The sequence below is a fragment of the Anopheles gambiae genome, chromosome 2 (genome assembly GCF_943734735.2).
Source record: "Anopheles gambiae chromosome 2, idAnoGambNW_F1_1, whole genome shotgun sequence".
In the NCBI taxonomy this organism is placed as follows: Eukaryota; Metazoa; Arthropoda; class Insecta; order Diptera; family Culicidae; genus Anopheles; species Anopheles gambiae.
Window position 1 is genome coordinate 12958942 of NC_064601.1, and position 19566 is coordinate 12978507.

The following is a 19566-nucleotide window of genomic DNA, read 5'->3' on the forward strand; positions in this document are numbered from 1 at the left end:
TTACCTAAAGCTATGCAGTGTCGGAGGATATGTAGTGAAGACTTTGCCGAACCCGTTCTGCAGCTGCATCGCGGCAGCCTGGGCCGCCTGGGCCGCCTGAGCCGCCTGGGCCGCCTGCGCCTGCACCATCAGCGGGTTGGCGGCGAGCGGATTGACCAGCCCCGGATTGCCACCGGCCTGGGCCGCCCCGACCAGCCGGGCAGCGGCGGCGGCCGAGCTCGGAGCGCCCGCACCCATCGGCACGCCCAGATTGCCCAGGATGATGCGCTTCTGGAGCAGCTGCTGGGCGGTCGGTGCGACCGCCTCCTTCGGCTGCGCCTTCTTGCACTCCACCTTCTTGTTCTTGATCGTGTGGAAGTGAATCTCGCACACCCGGTCGACCACGTCCTCGTTCTCGAACGTGACGAAGCCGAACCCGCGGTGGCGCTTCGTCTGCTGGTCCATCAGCATCACCGTCTCCTCCACCTTGCCGAACTGGCTGAAGTACGCCTTCACCTCCTCGGCCGACGTGTCCTGGCTGACGCCGCCGACGAAGATTTTCTTCGTCTTGTTCGACTGCGTCTTGGGGCGGTTCTTCGGCGTCGCGTGCTTCGGATCGATCTTCTTGCCGTCGAGCGTGTGTATCGGCACCTGCAGCACCTTGTCCACGCTGTTCGGCTCCTGGAATGTGATGAACCCGAAACCGCGGCTTCGCTGTGTTGGTGAAGAGAGGGGGGTGGGGGGACAAAGATAGAAGAAAAAGGAAATTGGCATTGCTCAGTATCAGGATCATCATGCTTCCTGCGCATCAGTGTGGGTCATACACCTACCTGGGTGACGGGATCCTTCATGATCAGCACGTCCGTAACCGTGCCGAACATGCCGAAGTACTCGCTCAGCTTCTCCGACGACGTCTGCCAGCTCAGCCCGCCGACAAACAGCTTGCCCGGTGCCGGATCGCTACCATTGTTTGGTGTGGAGCGGCCGGACGAGCTGCCGTTGCTGGCGTTGCCGCCCGTCTTGGCGCAACCGTTAACGCTCGCTCCGTTAACCTGCTGCTGTTGCTGTGCCACCACCTGCTGTTGCTGCTGTGCCTGCTGCTGGGCCTGCTGCTGGGCCTGCGCTTGCTGCTGCTGGGCCTGCTGCTGTGCCGCCTGCTGCTGTTGCTGCTGCTGGACCTGGGCCTGCACCTGTTGCTGCTGGAGCTGGGCCTGGAGCTGCTGCTGCTGTTGGGCGGCGGTCGGCTGGGGCTGCTGCTGCTGCTGCGGTGACAGTACCTGGGCCTGCTGCTGTGACGTTTGCGACTGCTCTCTGTGCACGCAGCGGGAGTAAACGAACACCATATTGGTTAGATACAAGTTCGACGCAGAGTACATGTTGTTGACAAAATCGATGACTGAATAGCACTACACGTTCCGTTTGGTTCTTCACGCTATGACTTCTGCACTATCTATGTTTCTCACTCACTGGTAGTTTGATCTACTGCATGCATGCGAGACATCTTCGCAGTTACTATGGTAACTGTGCGTTACGGTTACTCCGGTAACGCAGGTTGATCTAGATTGGGCGGCGTATGCCATCATTTCTACGTACCTCTTTATCTGTTGCTGTTGGGTCGCGGCTACGACGGCTGCCTGGGATGCGAGCAGCGCCGGCTTAAGGGGCACCAGCGTAGTGTGTAGATCGTGTGTGTCCAGAATTCCATTCGGATCGAGTGTGCCGGCACTGCAATGAAAATGGGGAAAACAAAACGAATCATTATAATGACGTCAACTGAGATACATTTTACATATATTGGCGAGGCTCTATGGCATTTACTAAAACCCGTTCCCATGTTGTTCTGTTGTTGCAGGTCCTGCCCTTGGTGTTCATTATGACGACGGCCGTTGTCGGATGCACAAGCTTCATGCTTTACTGCAGCCAAACCCGCACGGACGTGAGGTGAGTTTGTGCGGTAGTCTTTCCCCATTGTGTGCCGTATAATATTAAATTTTCGTTTAATCGACCATTTTCAGCTTTGACAAGAAAACCTTCCAGTACGACACCATGGACGTAATGGATCCGAAGCAGCGCAAGGTAAGGGGTCAAAAGTTCAAATTTTTACAAATTTTTACATTCTTCCAATATCGCCAATTTCAATTGCCCGCGGGGTAGTAATATTAAATTTGCTCCAATTTTTTTTTTTTTGCGTGGGTTTGGATAAAAGTGATCCATAATGTCCAATCAGTTCGTGTTAGAGTTTGGTGGGTCTGGGCATTAAGTTTTGCCATCAGTCATGGTGGAAGTGGTGGCAACATTTCCATCATCTTCACAGTGTATCAGGGTTTCGGGGTGTGTGTGTGTGTGTGTATTGATGTAAGCACGTGCCTCCCTCGTTGACCATCAATCACACGGTAGACGGTAAAAAGATTGCAGTGTAATGAACTCGTCTCCCATTTTGCCAAGACGCCAGCACAACAAGTGTGGCTTTATTAGGTCGTTAGCAAAGCTTGATGAAAAATCAAACAATTGCTCACCACCAACATCCAGCAACAGCACAGTGGGTCAATGAAGTTGATCAAGAGAGTAACTATCCCATTTCCTCCAGCTCTTAGAGTAGCAAACGCCCAGACTGTTCATGTTTCTCAACCAAACTACTGTGAAAAGGGATTAATAGACTGCGTGTTGAATAACAACATCGGGTCGGGAAGGGAACGGTAGGCAAGTAAAACGTCCCGGCTCGTTGACCAGTGCACTAGGCCAACCCCCCGAGAAAGTGTGTCGCTGGTGGTACTTGCTTTTCTTGTATCGTTCCCCTCTCTAGTTTGTCGGGGTAGGAAGATTCCTGCTACAGTTGTGCCAATCATGCGCCCATATACCGCATGAATTAAGCCGTCAAGCCGATTCGTCCCAGCCCACGGGGTCATAGGGATGACAGGTGAGAATGGATTTCCACCAAGCAGGCACGTTCGTATGGCCCGGCGAGACCCCCTTTCGCTGTTTAAAAGAACCTAAACCAGACCACCACGACCTGAGCGAGTGGCAGTGGCATTCTAGCTTACACACACACACACGCACACCAGTGGTGCTGCCAGGAAGAGAGGACACACAACAGGTTACAGAAAGAAGGCCGAAGAACGAGGTTACTAACTCACACAGCAATCGTATTCGCTGGCGTTGCGGCGGGCAGGACAACATGATAATCTTTCCCCTCTCCTGCACGCAGCCAGGGGTGTGTTTACCTCTCGCTTTTTTTCCTCTGCCGGACATATTTCGGGCCCTGGCAACCATACTGCTACTTGCTGGTTGCTGGTGAAAGGTTTTCACCCAAGACGAACCACACCAAAGGTTTCGTATGTACGTATGCTGAGTTTGTGTGTGGCAGGGCGCACAATAACGAGTGCGACGGGGGGTGAACCTTTGCTATACCACAGAACTTCCGAAATAGGGCGTTGAACTCGAACCCTTGCAATATTTAGAAGTCGTCCATGTGTGTGTGTGGTGAATTGCTCACACCAGAGTCTGCTGCTGCCAGTGTGTTGGTGAACGCTTGCCATGCGAGAAAAGGGACGAAACGAGGAAGTCCGGATCGACCTAGAATCCGAGTCTGCCGCCGTCATACATTACCCCCAGAGCCGTCGATGTCCGCGGATAAGCGGAACGTGAGGACTCACGATACAGGGACGTCGGTGGTGGTTGTTCGTCCTTACGGTCCCCGTTGCGAAGCTGGCCTTTCCCTTTGCACGTTCGCCACCCTAACGGAGCCACCTTTTTTTATCTGGGAAATGCCAAGACATCCCGGAGGCAAGGCTTTTCTGATAGTATATTACAGCATTTGCGCATACAGTTAAAAGCAGAAATTGCTGAATTCTGAGGCACTAAGTAGATAATTGCATTATCAGAAAAGTTTCGGAGAGCTGCAAAAAAAGAATCAGAATAATCCGCTCGTCATGTGCTATCCTTTTTAAACCAGTGGGTGTAGTACGAGAGATACCCGGCAAAGCGCATCTCAGCCCTTCGCTAAAAACGCTATTGATTTTCATCCCTTCGCATTACCCCGGCAAGTTAGCACACAGATGAAACCGAATGATTTCCTCGCCACTCCCTAGCCGTCGTCCCCTGTTTCCCCCATTCTCCGGCAGGCAGGGTTTTGGAAGAGATTTTGGCCAATTGCGATTATCAAATTCCCTGGAAGCCGATGCGTGTCTGTGTGTGTTTGCGCAATAATTCTTAACATTCTAGGACGGGGGAGCTACGGCAAAGGAAACTGGGAACACGGCGACTACTTGCGGGACCGTTTCGAAACAGGGTGACCAGCGTCGTCGTCGTCGCTTTTGACGTCATCGATGGGGCACAATGTCGCAACCAATACAAGCGCACGGGGCCCTCAGCGCGCACACCTTCACAAAACCTCTGGAGAGCTCCGGTCGGTTGGTCTGGTTGGGAATTTCGTGTTCCTTTTTACCGAGGAGCCTGCCAATGTACGCGCGTCTGCGCATGTCCAGCGAGAGAGAGAGAGAGAGAGGAGGGAGCAAGAGGACATTTAGCCTGTACTACTACTAGAACACCACCAATACACACACACACACAAAAGAACGGAGCGCGTGTGCTTGTATGTATGGAGGGATGGTTTTCTTTTTTATTCCAACCCCTAGCAGACCCTTTGCCGATATGCCGGGATGTGTGATGTGCGCACTTGTCGCCCCGAAAGAAGAGGATCCACAGCCCCAAGCACACGCATGCACACGAGAAGTAGTAATGGAGGAATTTTCCGTCCCGAGGTGGGTGTGTCGGTGTGCCGATGTGTGTAGTTTTAATAAGGGACTACAAAACCTTCCCCGGGATAAGTTATCCTTTCCTAGTGGTAGCAGCAGTAGAATAGTAAAAGTATATTTGAAATAGGGTTTGGAAGTACAGTTGAAAAAGGATATTCAATGGTTCAAGTGGAAAGCACCGTAGCAGGGCAACGTTCCGTAGAAGATGGGATTGAATGGAGTAGTCCACCACCCTCTCTCTCACTCTCTCACACACACACACGCGCACGCATACGTGCAGGCGAACGGGCACGGGCCAGAAAAAGGAGGGTTTTCGCTGAACGCGTCTCTCTACTCGGTGGGAAAATGGGCGCGTGCGTGTGCGCGCGCTGTGCCGCTGTGTTGGTAGACACAACCGAGTACCGTTTTCACGCACAGGCACAGGCGGCTGTGGCTCGTGTCGTGTGGCTGGTGTTGTCATGACACCATCACCACCACCATCACCACCGGGGAACTCGAGGCGCCGGATAAAGGGAATGGCTGCTCGTGTTAGTCGTTCGGATTGGCTCGATCAGTGCGCACATCATCTCATCAGTAGCGAGGGTGCGCGCTGGCTCTCGAGGGCTTTTTAAACCTTGGGAAAACCTTTATTTCTAGCAGCAGCATTTTGGGCAGCAGTAGCCAGCGAGAACCTTTCTCCTGGTGGTTTGGTTTCATCCTTTTTTCTTCAATAAAACCCATTGCAGCTTTTTATACAGGCACGGTACGATGGGTTCGTCGCGTAGTAAGCTGGAATTACACCCGTTTTAGAGGGCAGAGAACTTAGCCTATGGTTTGTGTGTGTGTGTTTGTGAGTGTCAAAGGCTCCCATGAAAATGAAGGAGGAAAAGTCAACTGCGTGTGTGTGTGTGCGGGAGATTTAGAGGAGGTTTTTCACGTTAATTTCATCCCGCAATCTTATCTCATCATCATCAGTGGTCGTTGAAATCTTCTCCCATCGTCCCTTTACAATTCGGGCTGATGAAGAGAAAGAGTTTCCACGACAAGGGCAAAGAGAAGGTGCACACAGGAAGCGCAAAAGCATCGCCAAATCGCGTACTCTATGGGTTGCAACGGTTGCCCACGGTACAACTACTATCGCGCAACCAGACGCACACCTTGGGCCAGTGGGTGCGCGCGCGTTCCCTATCGCCGCCGGATTCCGGGGAACATATAGCGTGGCATGCAGATACACACACACACACACAGACACATACGCATGCACACCGAGCATGCCCTAGTAGCGACATCGGAAGGTGGCGGCGAGATACTCGAGACAACACTCTCTCTCTTTGCAGCACACTGCCATCGAGTACGCAGCTAAGTAGTGAGCTATTCTTCCGAACTTCACGCCAAACTCGTGAAGTGGTGTCGGTGTATGCGTGTTTGAGTGTATGTGTGTGTGTGTGTGTGTGTGTGGACAGGACGGCGAGGGAGGCGTGTGCTCGTCCTTTTTTTTACGCCGAAGAAGCATCACAGGACGGTTCCATTTTCTAAGAAGTAGTCGAAACGCGGTGCCAGCGAAAGAGGTGCGACCTGACCGAAAGTGTTACCGCTAAGGTCGAAAGATCTTTAGATCTGTACTAACCCGTGATAGCCAACTCAAAACCTGCTGCCTATTGGGGAGTTTTGAACATCGGTGAACAGTAGGAATAGTTCAGTGAAGGAAGGGAAAAAGGATATCTGTGGCACCAGTAACTGATCGAACGGAACTGCAATTTACTGGAAGTTGGGGTCCACCCGAAGTCGACAATATTGGAGTAACCTGCACAGTGCACCGGGGAACAGATCTGCCGCCATCGCTTACGGGACACAGCTTCACCCCCTAGCAGTCGATGATATTGTCCTGTCACAGCAGTACTTTTTGCCTAGTTTACTGTTGTTTCGGGACATTTCCATCGACGCTAGGGTTTTCATCCGACCATTTCCATCCGTTTTCCGATATGCATCCGACTCTGTGTGTGTCTGTGTGTGTGTCTGTGTGTGTCTGTGTATTGGTGCTGCGCCTCCTGACCTCTCCTGCATCGGACACACCTGACGGGTTTGTGGGGAAGCACCTGACCAACGACCAAAGACCTCTGACGGATTATACACACCATACGTGTCCGCTCCATCGTCCGCTCAACCGCTGTGTGCCAACTTGTGCCCGTGTATCTATGTGTATGTGTGTGTGTGTGCGTATTTGTGTTCGCATGCAGGGCTTTCAAGAAACGATGGAGAGCAAAACTAATGGAGTACACCAAATCCGGCACAACGGATCTTCGTATATTCCTCCCTGCTCGTCCAGGGGCGTCCCGGGGCAATGTAGCGCATTTGTTTCGGACGGACGGCTGGCTTTGCTTCAACCACTCGCTCTCCCTCTCTCTCTTTCTGTCTCTCTTCCTATCTCTCACTCGGTAATTGGATTAGCTGCCTCTAACGTGCCAGACCTCTGTCGAGCGGCACCCGATCCGACGGGCAGATAAGCCCCGAGCCCTTGTGGGCCACTGTGGATTAAGCTGTAGCTTCGCCCAGCAGTGCCTCTCCTTTTGGGGAGTTGGCAACTCAACACACACACCAAGCCAAACCCAAAGGACATGCGATGACACTCAGGGAGGAATGGTGTACGGAGTGGAAGGAACATGAACATGAAAAAACAACACCCCAAAAGACGAAAAAACGCAACCGCTCGCCGAGACCAACCCTATTATTCAAGATGGCGGCGCGAAACACACAGGCAGGCACCCCTCTGTCCACAGGGTGTCATTCGCTCCCGTTCTTTCACACTCGCGCCACACTGCCACTCTTGCTCTCGCTCGCTTCTTCGTCCTCGCACAGGAAATCGCGGAACACTCTCAGTTCGCTTGTTTCGCATGCTCTCCTCTCCCTCGGTTTGCGTTTGCCGTAGATATTTCCCACCCATCGTCATCCTATGGCAGAAAGAAGAAGAAAAAAACGCACGCGCCACCCTTCCCTTTTTTTTAGTACCGTCGAGGAAACAACGGACTCGGGAAAGCGAATCCGCTCGAGACTCTCCGCCGGCCCAGGGTCCTGGATCCTGCCAGGGAAACTGCTGAAGCGAAATGGCTTGTTCAGCGAAACATGTGGCCTCCGGCAGCACCCTTCCCCTTTGCCCTGGTCATCCGAATGCGAGACACAATGGATCTGGCGGTTGTGGTTGAGAGCGACACTCGACCAAACCCTCACGATTATCGATCTGCTGCTGTTCTTCCTACATCCGGTATCCCGGATCCGGAACAGTGCAGTACGCCACCGTACATTGGCACACTAGTATGCGGTGTGTACATGTGCGCGCGTGTGTGTGTGTGCTGATGGGTTACTGCTAGCGTTTGTGCAAGTATTGCTTGCAAAATCGATTCCGAAATTCCGAGTTTGTAGAATTCTGAATAGATCTACCATGCTATCCCTTTGGAAGAGGTAATGGACTCCATTCGCGCGAGGATATTCTTCTCGCAGAGCTATGCAGAATCGCTGCCTGTACACAGCAGAACCGGCCCCCGGGCTCCGAGTGAGGTAGAATTATTGATTTCTGCGAGTCAGCGAACTTTTCAGGCGCAGCGAACTGGGAGGGAAAATCCCGAGTAGGATTCATTTAAACAATATACCCGGATAAGATCCGCTGGTCGCGTTTTTTGCACTCAGAGCAATTCCTTCGTTACTGCCCCCCCCCCCCCCCCCCCCGTTGTATGTGTTGGATAATCAGAAGGATGCTGATGTGGGGAGGAACAATCATCCCTAATACACCCTCGGAAATGTACGCCTCGGGCAGTAGCAGCAGCAGCATTAAGCAAGCTCCTCTACCACCGACAAGGAGAGGGAAAGCGACCGTCAGACACCGGGGGTGGAATCGGGTACGGTGCAGGAGATACAAAGGAGAAATGGTTGATTGCGCGTGGCCCTTTAATTGAATATTAAAGCCTACGGATACGCGCACGCACACAACCAGAGCAGCACGGGCACATCAAAGGACTTTTCATTTCGATTAGCGAACCATCCCTTCACAACCCACCCACCAACACACGCACACGCACAGACACACGCTGTACAGCGCCCTACCGACTGGCACAAAAACGTCGATGCGCATACAAACAAAAATACGCGACCCATCGCGCACGCAACTACTCCCCGCTTCCATGGCCCCGGTGCGAACGCACCAGCCCCCGGAATGACCTCTCTGTCATTGTCGTCCTCTGTTGTGTGCAGGCAAAACCTATTGCCAAACGGTACGCACCGAGACACACGGCACTTCTTCCGTGCTTGGGGGTGTCCCCGTCTTGCTGCGCCACTGGGGTTTTCCATAGAATTAATTATAGGAAAAAGGGAAAGCTCTGCCGCTAGTGCGGCATCCAGTAAACAAATGCCAAACCATTCATCATACCATATCGGCTGGACTGCTGAACTGCGAATTGAACCGATTCGTAGAACTATTCCTGCCACACGACCATGGTCTCCATCCAGTTCTCGGGTTTTCCCACAGGATATGGCGGGACGGCGACGTACGTGGTGGTTGTGTGCGCACAATATAATAGACTTTTATTTTTAGACACACGAACGGACAAGGACAAATTGACGGAGGCTTTTTGGTGGGCGAGGGAAGAGAGAGAGAGGGCGTGATAGAGCGGGGCAGCGTAAATACAGCGAGAAATAAACGAACGAACAAAACGAACTACTAACGCTGATTACTTTTCATCATTCGGTTATCTGGAAGAAACATGCGCACTCGGCCGCAGCGGGATCTATTGTATCGACACGAAAAGAAATGGAAAGGAACATTGACCATGCGACACACACATGCACGCACACAGACAGTTCCCAAACGGCAGCACGCCCAAACAAGGACCCGGTTTGACCGGTCAACGGCACCGGGAGAAAAGTGTTCCACACACACGCACGCACACACAGACACAGCAGCAGCAGAACATGCGCAGAATGGAAAAGCTTTGGCGCTTTCGCCTGCGACTAGACTGGTTCGTGTCCATGCTAAAAGGACACGCTTGGTCCTAGAACGTGCGCGTGTGGTTCGTGCGCTTTGTCGGCAGAGGGCGCCACTCTTCTAGGGACTTTTATGAGCTTCCAGCCTTCCAGCTGTTCGCGCTGTTTGCCGGCAGAGGGCGTGTTAGTGTTTTGTACTAAAATAATAACCCCTCAAAAGCACCGGGGGAACCACTAAGCAGGAGCAGGTATATTTGTGCAGGATATTTCTCCCGTTGGCTTTTCCGCGGGCGCTGGTGTGCTTCTTCATCCCCGGGGCAAAAGCCCTCCCTTGTAAGCATTATTTGCAATGTTGCAATGCGAACTGTCGGTGCGCATCGTTGGGCTGGGCCTTCGGGGTTGCCGCTCTTGCGTAACCATGTTCGCGATTTAGACCACGGCAAGCTCACACTTGACAGAAAGACAGAGGGTTTTTTTTGCTCCTTGTTTTCACGTTCGAGAATCCATCGGGGGCAATATACACATTCTGGCGTCGCAGATTATGCTTCAATAAAAAAAAGGAAAACCCCCCAAAAATCCATTACCGCACACGCAAACAATGTTTAATGTATGCGGCACCCAATGTCTCACGTTCTCAATGCCGTGAATGGTTTTGTTTGTGCCTTTTTTTCACCGCTTCACCCTCTTTCTGCCCATCGACGAGACACGGAATAGTCAAATCAAACAAACAAATAAATCAAACTATGTAGTGCGTGTCCGTTCCACCAGCAACAGCGACAGTGTTTGATCGATACAAAATTCGGCAAATGGAGCCACAAAAACAAACACATACACAAACAACAACAAAACACGCTGCACTGATAAAGCAAGCTAAAGCTAGAGGAGGAGACAAGCTAGAGGGAAGCGAGCAAATGGGGACAAGGTGTACCACATCCCACACCCCCGCTTTCAAAGCATGTCCTTACGTAAATAAATTCTGCTAAGCGTATCCTACTAATCTAGATGTTCGCAGCCGTTCGTTAATTGTCTTGCTAAGCACTAAACGCTTTTTTTTGGTTTTTGCTGCCAATGATGGTCCATTTTCCTACCTCCAAACTTTTCACACATTCTAGCCACCTTCTTAAGGTGGGGGGTGGGGAGAGAAGTCTCTACACTAACCCCTCCGGATGAGATGGGTAGAACAGAGAGAAGGATCCTTTTACAAAGGTCCGAGTCTCCAAAAGTTTTTCCTGTGCGACATGACATCAATAATCCATTCGATCCATCCGCTGCACCGTCCTTCCTCCGTTTCATTAGATTCTGTTCCACTTTTCTCACGTTTGACGCGAGTAGAACAAAAACAGAACAAGAACAACGAAACAGACGGTACACGTACGCACAAGAGGCAACCGGAGGAAAGTGCTTTTGCAAGCGCGAAAAACGATGTGAACTTTGATGAAAATTTATTGCTATCCCGCACACACACATACTTGTCATTCTACTACTGGTTCTCTGCCCATTTATTCTCGCAGTTCCATAATAGGGCCGGGTGGTGGTGTTTTTCTCCACTGGGTGGCGAGAAGTGGCGGTGGGAAAAATAAAAAAGCTTAACATATTTCTTGTTTTGCGAGGGTTTTTTTTTAATTTTGTTTCGCTTTTGCCCTCTGAATTGCTGACCACGCCACAACACGTGGGCAGTCCGTAGTAGTAGTAACAGTAACATGGTTTGGTTAACCTCAAAACGGCTTCCCTACCTCGTCCTTCACAGCACCCGCCGCATACAAACAGACACACTACCACCATCATCATACGCGGCCCCACCGATTATGATGCGGGTGTAGCATTAGTGTGGGGAGTCGTGTGGTGGTCCCCACATCACCTTAACGCACCACCAATAAAAAAAAACAATCGAAATAAATAATAAAACATTGGCAATTGAGCAAACGCGGCGCGCAACAGAAACAATCGCAAGCGCACACGCAAAAGAAGGATGAATGCGAGGTGGTATGCGTGGCGCTACTACTATTACTACTACCTCGTGAAATCCTTTTTCAGCGTATAGTCGGCTACCACACTAGACACAGTCGGTACGTACCACCGACCAACTGGAGCACAAAGTAGTGGCCATATTTGTGTGTCGTCCTTTTACGCTTGCTTCCTCCTTCGCTCGCTCCATCCACTGCGCAATGAAGGCAAGAGGAGGACACAACACCACACAACACAAACCGGTGTGCTATATCATTTCATTGCACCGACGTAGCACCCCGCCATAGAACTTCCTGCGCTTTGCTACTATCGATCACACTACGAAAACGTGTGTCCTTCTCCCCCCCCCTCCCCTCTCCCTCCCCTCCCCCCGGGTCGAAGGATACGGTCGGAAGTAGCGGCGACTCACTCACTGTTGTATATCCATCTCGTGATTGCAGAAGCGCACACACGCACACGTACAAAGAATTTCCACCTTAATGACAATGAACGGAGGAACCACCAACAGCCACCACAGGAAGGTAAGGCAACGCTCCTCCGTTTCGCAGCCAAGGAGCAAAATAGATAAGACTTTGCACTGACGCCGCCATATCCTGTTTCCGTTGAACGGTGGAAATCTTACCGACACCGAAAGCAACACAGCAAAAGAAAAAGGCGCACGAAACGAAAATCAAACACCCATCGCTTTGGCGGAGTGTGCAAAAAAAAGTGAAGGTTGGAGCTGCCAATTCTGTTTTTTTCTTCTTCTTCTTGCCTCTGCCCTTCCTGCGGAAAAGGGGGAAAAAACGGGATATGTTCGGCATTTCCCTTACTTGAGGCTGTTCGGTTGTTCAGTTCAGTCTCCCGGGCAGGATGTGGGAGCTTTGAGCTTTTTTTTTTGTTTGGTTGCTGGTTTACCCAGACATTGTTGTGTGATTTTTTCTCCCAGCTTCGACAGGCCCACTGACCAGCACGGACGCTCAAGCACGAACTGTTCGGCTGCTGTGCTGCCACCATCATCACCTTCATCATCATTACCCAACAAAAAAAAAGCTGGCGTAAAGTATGCCCAAGGAAGACGGATTAGCTGAACGATAAAGACGACCGAGCGTTTTTTTGTGTGTGTTGTCCTTCGGGTTGAGTGCAGATAAGGGCCCCAAAGGTAAGGGACGCGGCGGCCCAAGTGCGCACACCTTCCAATGGTTCCACTTTTCCCTTGCCCCCCTTCCTATGTCCGCATCATCTTGATCCGGTTGAAGATGATGAACGGCTACTAATTCGTCAACATCTTCTAGCGCAGTGAGGAGGCGATTTTTCCCTTTCGCTTTCCAACTTTCCCCGGGTGTATATCGTATATCCGCTGTTGGATTTGGGATGATACTTTCCCGGGCTATCTTTCCTTTACATACACACACAGATAGACACAAAAACGAACACCCAAAGCCGCAGGATTCTTGGCGCAAGTGTTTCGTTTCAAGTCCATCTTGTGTGTCCGCTGTGTGACTCGCATAATGGCCTGACTGGGGGATGGGATATATTTACGAATATTGTTTGTATCAGCATAATTGTATCCTGTCGAAAAGTTGGGTTGACCACCCATCATCCTCTCTCGTTCTCTCTCTTCTTCTCTCGCCATAATCTTAGCAGTGGAGGGAGAGATATGATGGTGCGGGCGATTATTTATGGTGCTTTATTCTCTTTAGCAAGCGCCATAAAACAAATCTCTTCCTGCCGTGCGAGCGTTCTCCCTCTCTCTCTTTCTCTGTCTCCCATTCTGGACACGGGTGCAGCCACCGTTCAGGCCACTTCTAATCCGCGAAGTGGCGGGGGCAATATTGGTGAAGGATAATCAAAGTATTTATTCATCGCTTGATCGATAAACAGGATTATGCAATTATGTTAGCGATTGTTGTACAGCGAGCGGCGGGGGAGGCGCACGATTGTAGAAGGCTCCAGAAAGAACCGGGAAAACCAGTTCTTGAATGCTCGGGATGTTAAAAACTTTGGGGTTTCCGATTTCGGCAGAGCGCTACGCGCGAACAAGTCCAAATGAAAACGATTTTCGTCGAAACTGGAAAAGTTTACATTTTGCTTTGCTTCCCGGTATCTTCCCGCGGTCGGCAAACTTCTTCCATGGGTCGGGGTGCCGCCCGTTAGTATGACGAGGGTTGACACTCGCACCCAGCAGGATATACCACCTGCCTCAATTCGCGTACGATCCCCCAGCTGTCAAGCAGCATTAAGTTTTGTGCGTGCCAAACGGCTAACACGACCACGACCCCGTCCCGCACTTCCATAATTAATGATGTTAGCCAGCGAGACCGAGCGAGATGCAGGAGGCTGGAAGATAACCATTCCTTTTGCTGGAGTAAATTCCCTCAACATCTATCACCTGCACAACCGATTGCATTTCAAAACGGGGCGGATACGAGGCAATAGTTAACGTTTTTTTATTTGCACTTTAAACCCCTCAAACCAATGCCTGAGCTTTTGCAGGTAAAATGCGTAGTTTGGCTTCCTAAATGACAGCGTGAGTTTGGCATTTAATTACATTCGCAACAAATTGGGGACACCCGCCCCTTGATTTGGATGCCAGGTATTTAATAACATTTCCCTACCTAACGGTTTCCCTGTCCGCGTTTCTGTTCGCTATTGAGGCAGCTTTTAATTAAAGAAAAATGTATTCACGGAAAAAGTCACCACCTCCACCACCAGACCGTTTGAGACACAACTGTTCACGCACACGCACACAAAAGTGATGTATTTTTAGTGTCCACATCCCTGCTGCAGTGTTGGGGCAAAAATTTAATTATTACAGCAAGGAATTAAAACTTGGCTGGCGAAAATAAAATGCAAAAGCAGCAGCAATACCAGTATCCTGAAGTATGGCAAATGTTCCAACAATCTATTCTCTGCCGCCCTCTGCCGGGATGATTTTGAGTGAAAATCTAACTCAGGTTTCGCTGAAAGGCACAATTTAAGGTTGCTTCTTTTTCAAGGTGGCAAGATTTAAATTAAAAGTGTTTTTTTTCTTTCTTCGTTTTCATCACATTGCAAGCTCCCCAAGCCAAAAATAGAACGGAGAAGAATGCATTCTTCCGAAACTGTCTAGGCGTAAAAAAACACCATTGTGTGTCTTACGAGCGCTCTCCGCTTGAGGGAGGGAAGAAGCTTTCTGCTTTGTTTCGCGTGTAATAGCCATTCCTTCAACCCCACACAGCAAGATGTCAAGCGGCAAAGTTAGTATGCAAACAAAACCGAAAAACTCCTGACACTCATCCCACACGCGCGGGGGTGGTCGTGAGATAAACAGAACCGTAAAGCATTAGTGCGCCTATGTGTGCTGCGTGTGCTCACGATTTGTACGCGCGGCGGTGAAGGTATGCATTATTTCACATTACGAGCAACCCGAACAACATAAGCTTATGTTTATGATCGTTTCGCTATTCGGTCGGTTGGGGAGTGTGTGTGACGAAAACTGATGCTGCTGCCTGCGAGCTCTCTGTGGTCGTCGTAGTTAAAGCCTTCTCTTGGAGGGGGAAAGAAGCATGCTAGTAGAGAACGTTACAGATTGTGTATGTGAGTGGAGGGGGCAGTAAGATGCGGCAGCGAAAAAGGGAGCAAAGGGTAAGAGAGAGGGTCAGAGCCCGTAAGAGGATAATGGCGTTCGGCGCGCCCAAGGTTCATCCCGGCATATCATCTGATTTACGATATTAAAAATTCCACCACCAACGCAAAGCAAACAACGCTGGTAAAGGATATGCCACTGGGAAGGAGGGTGTCTGTGCGGGCGTTCGAGTGCATGCGAAAAGTGTTTGCACAAACAAATAAACATTGCACACACACACTCACTCTCTCTATCTATCTCTTTGACTGGCACTGGGTGAAGTAAACGAGTGGTGGAGTCTCGACTAAACGTCAATATGTTCTCGCCACTCGGGATTGCGCTTTTTTCTGTAAAACGGTTTTTGTGCGATATTAGCTTCTCGGAAGTGGAAAAGCTTTATTTGCAAATAAGAAAGGATCCTTCTTCTTCCTTTTTTTGTCTGTTGTTCGTGGAATGAAGAGGGGGGAAATTAACTTCCATTCAGGGTGGCAAGTGAACTGCTAAACCATCAGCAAAATGATAACGCGCGCGCCCGGCTGACGATTCGAATATGAAAGTGATTATGATTTTCGCCGGAATCATAAATCTTCCCCCTACGCCCCCGTTCGCCGGGGAAGATCAAATGGACGCATCTTCCAGCTCAATGGCGTCCGATAATGTAAAAAGCGGCAAGCGTAGAAACGAGCAGCGGTGAAAAGGCCCAGCCAACTGTAGCCGAGGACAGAGGAGTGACTAATGAAGCTTTCCTTTGGTTACGGCTTCGCTTTACGGCGGTTACGGCGCTCCGGCCGACTACAAAAGAGTTCAATCATTTTCGGGCAACCCATTCGGGCGACGAAAAGAAGGTTACAAAAGTACGTCAAATCAAGTGCATCTCCTTCAATAGATAACGCTCAGACGATGCGGATGAGGGCGATGATGATGATGCGGTGCGCACTGTTGATGATGATGAAGTGGTAAATGTTTGCTTCAGATGAAAGGTAGCTCACACCGATATCCTTGCCGTGGCAGCTCTCTCTCTCTCTCTCTTTCTCTTTAGGCAATGGAAAACCCGATTTTGTGCCACCGGTTTTCCTCTTGCTGTGTCTGTCCGCGCTACATTTCCACACCAAACCAAGCTTTGGGTTGTGTGAAATCGCTTCCGCGTGCTGTCCAATAGGCGGCTGATGCTGCTGTGTTATCCTGACCCACCGCCAACCGGGCCCGACCACACCGTTCCCGTTTCGGGAGGGCTTTTTGGGCTCTAATCTGTGCCTGAACAACCACCGTCGCCATGGCTTATCTGAACCACTCCGCAATTGTGTGCCCTTTATCGCGTTGTACGCAAGCGAGCCTTTACACATGGCTCGAAGCATACTACAGTTACGCAAGCCCTCCCCCTCCACACACACACAATGGGGTAGTGTTCTGATAAAAAAGCGGAACGTGGTGTGAAAAAGACCTATTACACATTCCCGACCGGGTGAAACGTCTTTCACATTCCGTGTGGGTGTGGTGGCTGGATGGGGAGGAGTAGTACGCTTTTATTGTCAGTTTTCAATAGCTTGCCCGTCACTCCACACCACACACCACACCACACCGTGCTCTGGAAGTTGGTGAACTTTTACATGTTTCAGCAGAACATGAAAAACATCCTTGAGGGAAAAATTGTCACCCGTACACCAGCGGCGGGAGGTGTAACATTGGGTGTTTGGGGGTGGCTTAGGGCAAGGAATATTGGCTTGCAAAGTTTGACGCTTTCTTTAGCTGTCCTTTTTGGTGCTGCCGAGAGCAAGTTTTCCGCCGGTGAAAGCTGCTGGAAGTAGACTCAGCTGGCACACGCCCGGGACGATGTTTTGTGCCTTTGTGCCGTCTTTTTTACATGCAGCAAAACTTTAACTTTTCCCCACGGGCCAACAACACTCTCCCGCAATTCCGCTCGGCTGGTGCTACACACTTGCTGCTGATGCTGCTGCTGCTACATGCAATTCCAGCAACGGTGTAAAAATGAAGACAAGATGACAGGCCACATCTACGTACAGGAGGCGGGCTCAAAGTGAGGTGCTTCAATTCACAACTTGAAATAGAATCAGTACATCCGATGTCGCATGAGCTCTCATTCTAGTGGGGAAATTAATTTATTTTCTTTTTCCTTGCCAATCATCATAAACATCCTGGCAAAGAAGCTCAACCGTAGGCACAGGGACAAAGTTAGTAAACTTTTGACAATAAAGTCCAGCTTTTAAATGCCTATTACAAGCGTACCTTAAACGCCTGCTAATGCAAGCTTAACATACATCCATTTCTTACTTAATTGTGTACACAAACAATTGTTGTGTCTCGCTCATGCTCATCATCTTCTCCACCCCCCCCCCCACGATTTCATACGATTGCGTGCGATAAGGATGTTTATTGTCCGTGGCGTTTTTGCTTTTCCCAAGCTGAATAAAATGAAAAAGAGAATAGAAAACAAAACAAAGTACGATTTGATGAGGTTACATCCTACTTATGACCGCCTCGGGGGACTGGCAGGACGCAGCGCCAGCCGGAAATGCCGGACGCTCATTTAGCCGGGTGGCGTTGCGTCACACGAATGAATTGATGGGAGTGATAAGACAATAAAATGAAACTCAACTCAACTTCTAATCGTTTGAATTAATTCCCCCCTCGGGGGTGAAGTCGTGCCACAACAAGACCGGGGATATGGCCCCCCTTTGCCCACCGGGGTAAGGAAGCGACCGCATGGAGAGGTGGCATAAGCGTGACATAATTGTGTGTGTGCGATGTTCTGGGAGTGGATTAGTCTGCTGCGTGTTTGTTATTGTGTAATTATGAGCCAAAAGCCCGAGGTGATGTATCAAGCAGCAGCAGTACCTACCGTCGAACTGTAGCAACATAAATTGGACTTTTTCTAAATGTGATTATTTAACGCCTGGATGTATGCAATCGGTCACACATTTTGCGCTTACCGTCAAGGCTGTGCCATCAAGTGCCGTAGCGGAACTTTTACGTGCATTTCAGTATGCTTATTCGCACACATCACCATCATTTAACGCCAGCTTAAAGGCTACTGCTTTGGCACGCTTGGCACGCGGCTCTCCAAAACTGTTTTACGTATCATAGTTCAATGACTTGTACGACACATACACACACACACGATTTAGCAGAATAAACACCACGAAGACGACCACGTCGTCCCGCCACTCTGGGGCACTGGTTTCGTGTCCACACACACGCGGCGTCCACCAAATCAGCGTCGCTCTTCGTCTTCGTCTTTATGATTTCGCAAAGGCACGCACATCTTACGACTGGCTCTCCTCCTTCTTCCTGTCATTCGCACGAAAATAATGACGTGAGCAGTGTGTGGCATGGTGGTGGTGATTGAGGGAGGTGCGGAGTAGCCACCAACCAGCCACCACACATAAACATAAACAAATTGATCTTGAATTGAAACTACGTGCCCATGGGAAACGGCTAACCTGCGTCTCCCCCGGTACAAACGCAAGGACGTCGTGTTACGTTCTGCCAAGGGACGAGGTTTTGGCCTTTGCATGTGGTCATAGATTCCTTCCCTACCCATTGCTCTCCAGGCTTGAGAGGGGGAAATAAGAGAGACAGAGAAAGATGAAAAGCGAGAAGGGTAGATTAGCTTTCCGTGACCACACTTGGGTGGTTTTCCATCGTGGAAATCGCGGCGGGAAAAAGCGAAAGGACGTAATGTAGTAGAACACCACCGGAAAATCACTAACGAACGTAGGGAACACACACACACACTCATTGCCACAACAAAAGTTACTACTGAGAGGGGAGGGGGTGGGGGGAGAGTCCGGAATGGGAACTCCAAAATGAAACGATTACAGTGAGCTGGACAGGAAGGAAGGGGAAGGTCCTGGCCCCGAACATGGTCTCCCCTTGGGACAATGTTAAGCAATGCTTCAACAACCTTCCGAGGCATGACGAACGCCGATGAGGTGGGGTGCTAAGACGACGGTTAAGGAGGGGAGGGAGGAGGTTGTTTTCCCCAACGATTTGCTCCATCAAACACAACACGCAACCGTGCTGCGATAGTGCACGACTTTTACCACGGGGGGGATGATGATATGGACATAAGATTTGGTGGTAGGGGGGACAGCGAGTAGAGAGCAGGTTCCCGCTCATTAATACCATAATGTTCAGCTGTAAGTGAAAGTGTGGCGTGATTTGCTGCCATCGATTTGCTCTACATGATGTGGAGCAGCAGGGATTGCTGTTGTTTGCCTTGTGGGAGATACAACAACTGTTCTTACAATAACTTTGCTAAAAAGTGAGCGAAAAGATAATGCACAATCAATGAAAATAGTTCAACAGAGAATA

At 50.3% G+C, this 19566-nt stretch overlaps 2 protein-coding genes across 12 annotated transcripts in view; one reads left to right on the forward strand and one right to left on the reverse strand.

Annotated features, from left to right (window-relative positions):
* Positions 1 to 19566, forward strand: part of LOC11175822 (uncharacterized) — a 55130-nt gene that overhangs the window by 21767 nt on the left and 13797 nt on the right. The window contains exons 4-5 of the mRNA XM_061642981.1: positions 1832 to 1920; positions 1995 to 2055. Coding sequence (XP_061498965.1) covers positions 1832 to 1920; positions 1995 to 2055 — 150 coding nt within the window. The remainder of the gene's footprint in view (positions 1 to 1831; positions 1921 to 1994; positions 2056 to 19566) is intronic.
* The window catches only part of LOC1281129 (RNA-binding protein Musashi homolog 1), a 91805-nt gene that overhangs the window by 12989 nt on the left and 59250 nt on the right, over positions 1 to 19566 (reverse strand). For all 11 annotated transcript variants that reach the window (XM_061642966.1, XM_061642974.1, XM_061642971.1 and 8 more), the window contains 3 exons: positions 1573 to 1704; positions 810 to 1290; positions 5 to 693 (listed from right to left, as the gene is read on the reverse strand). In XM_061642966.1, coding sequence (XP_061498950.1) covers positions 5 to 693; positions 810 to 1290; positions 1573 to 1704 — 1302 coding nt within the window. The remainder of the gene's footprint in view (positions 1 to 4; positions 694 to 809; positions 1291 to 1572; positions 1705 to 19566) is intronic.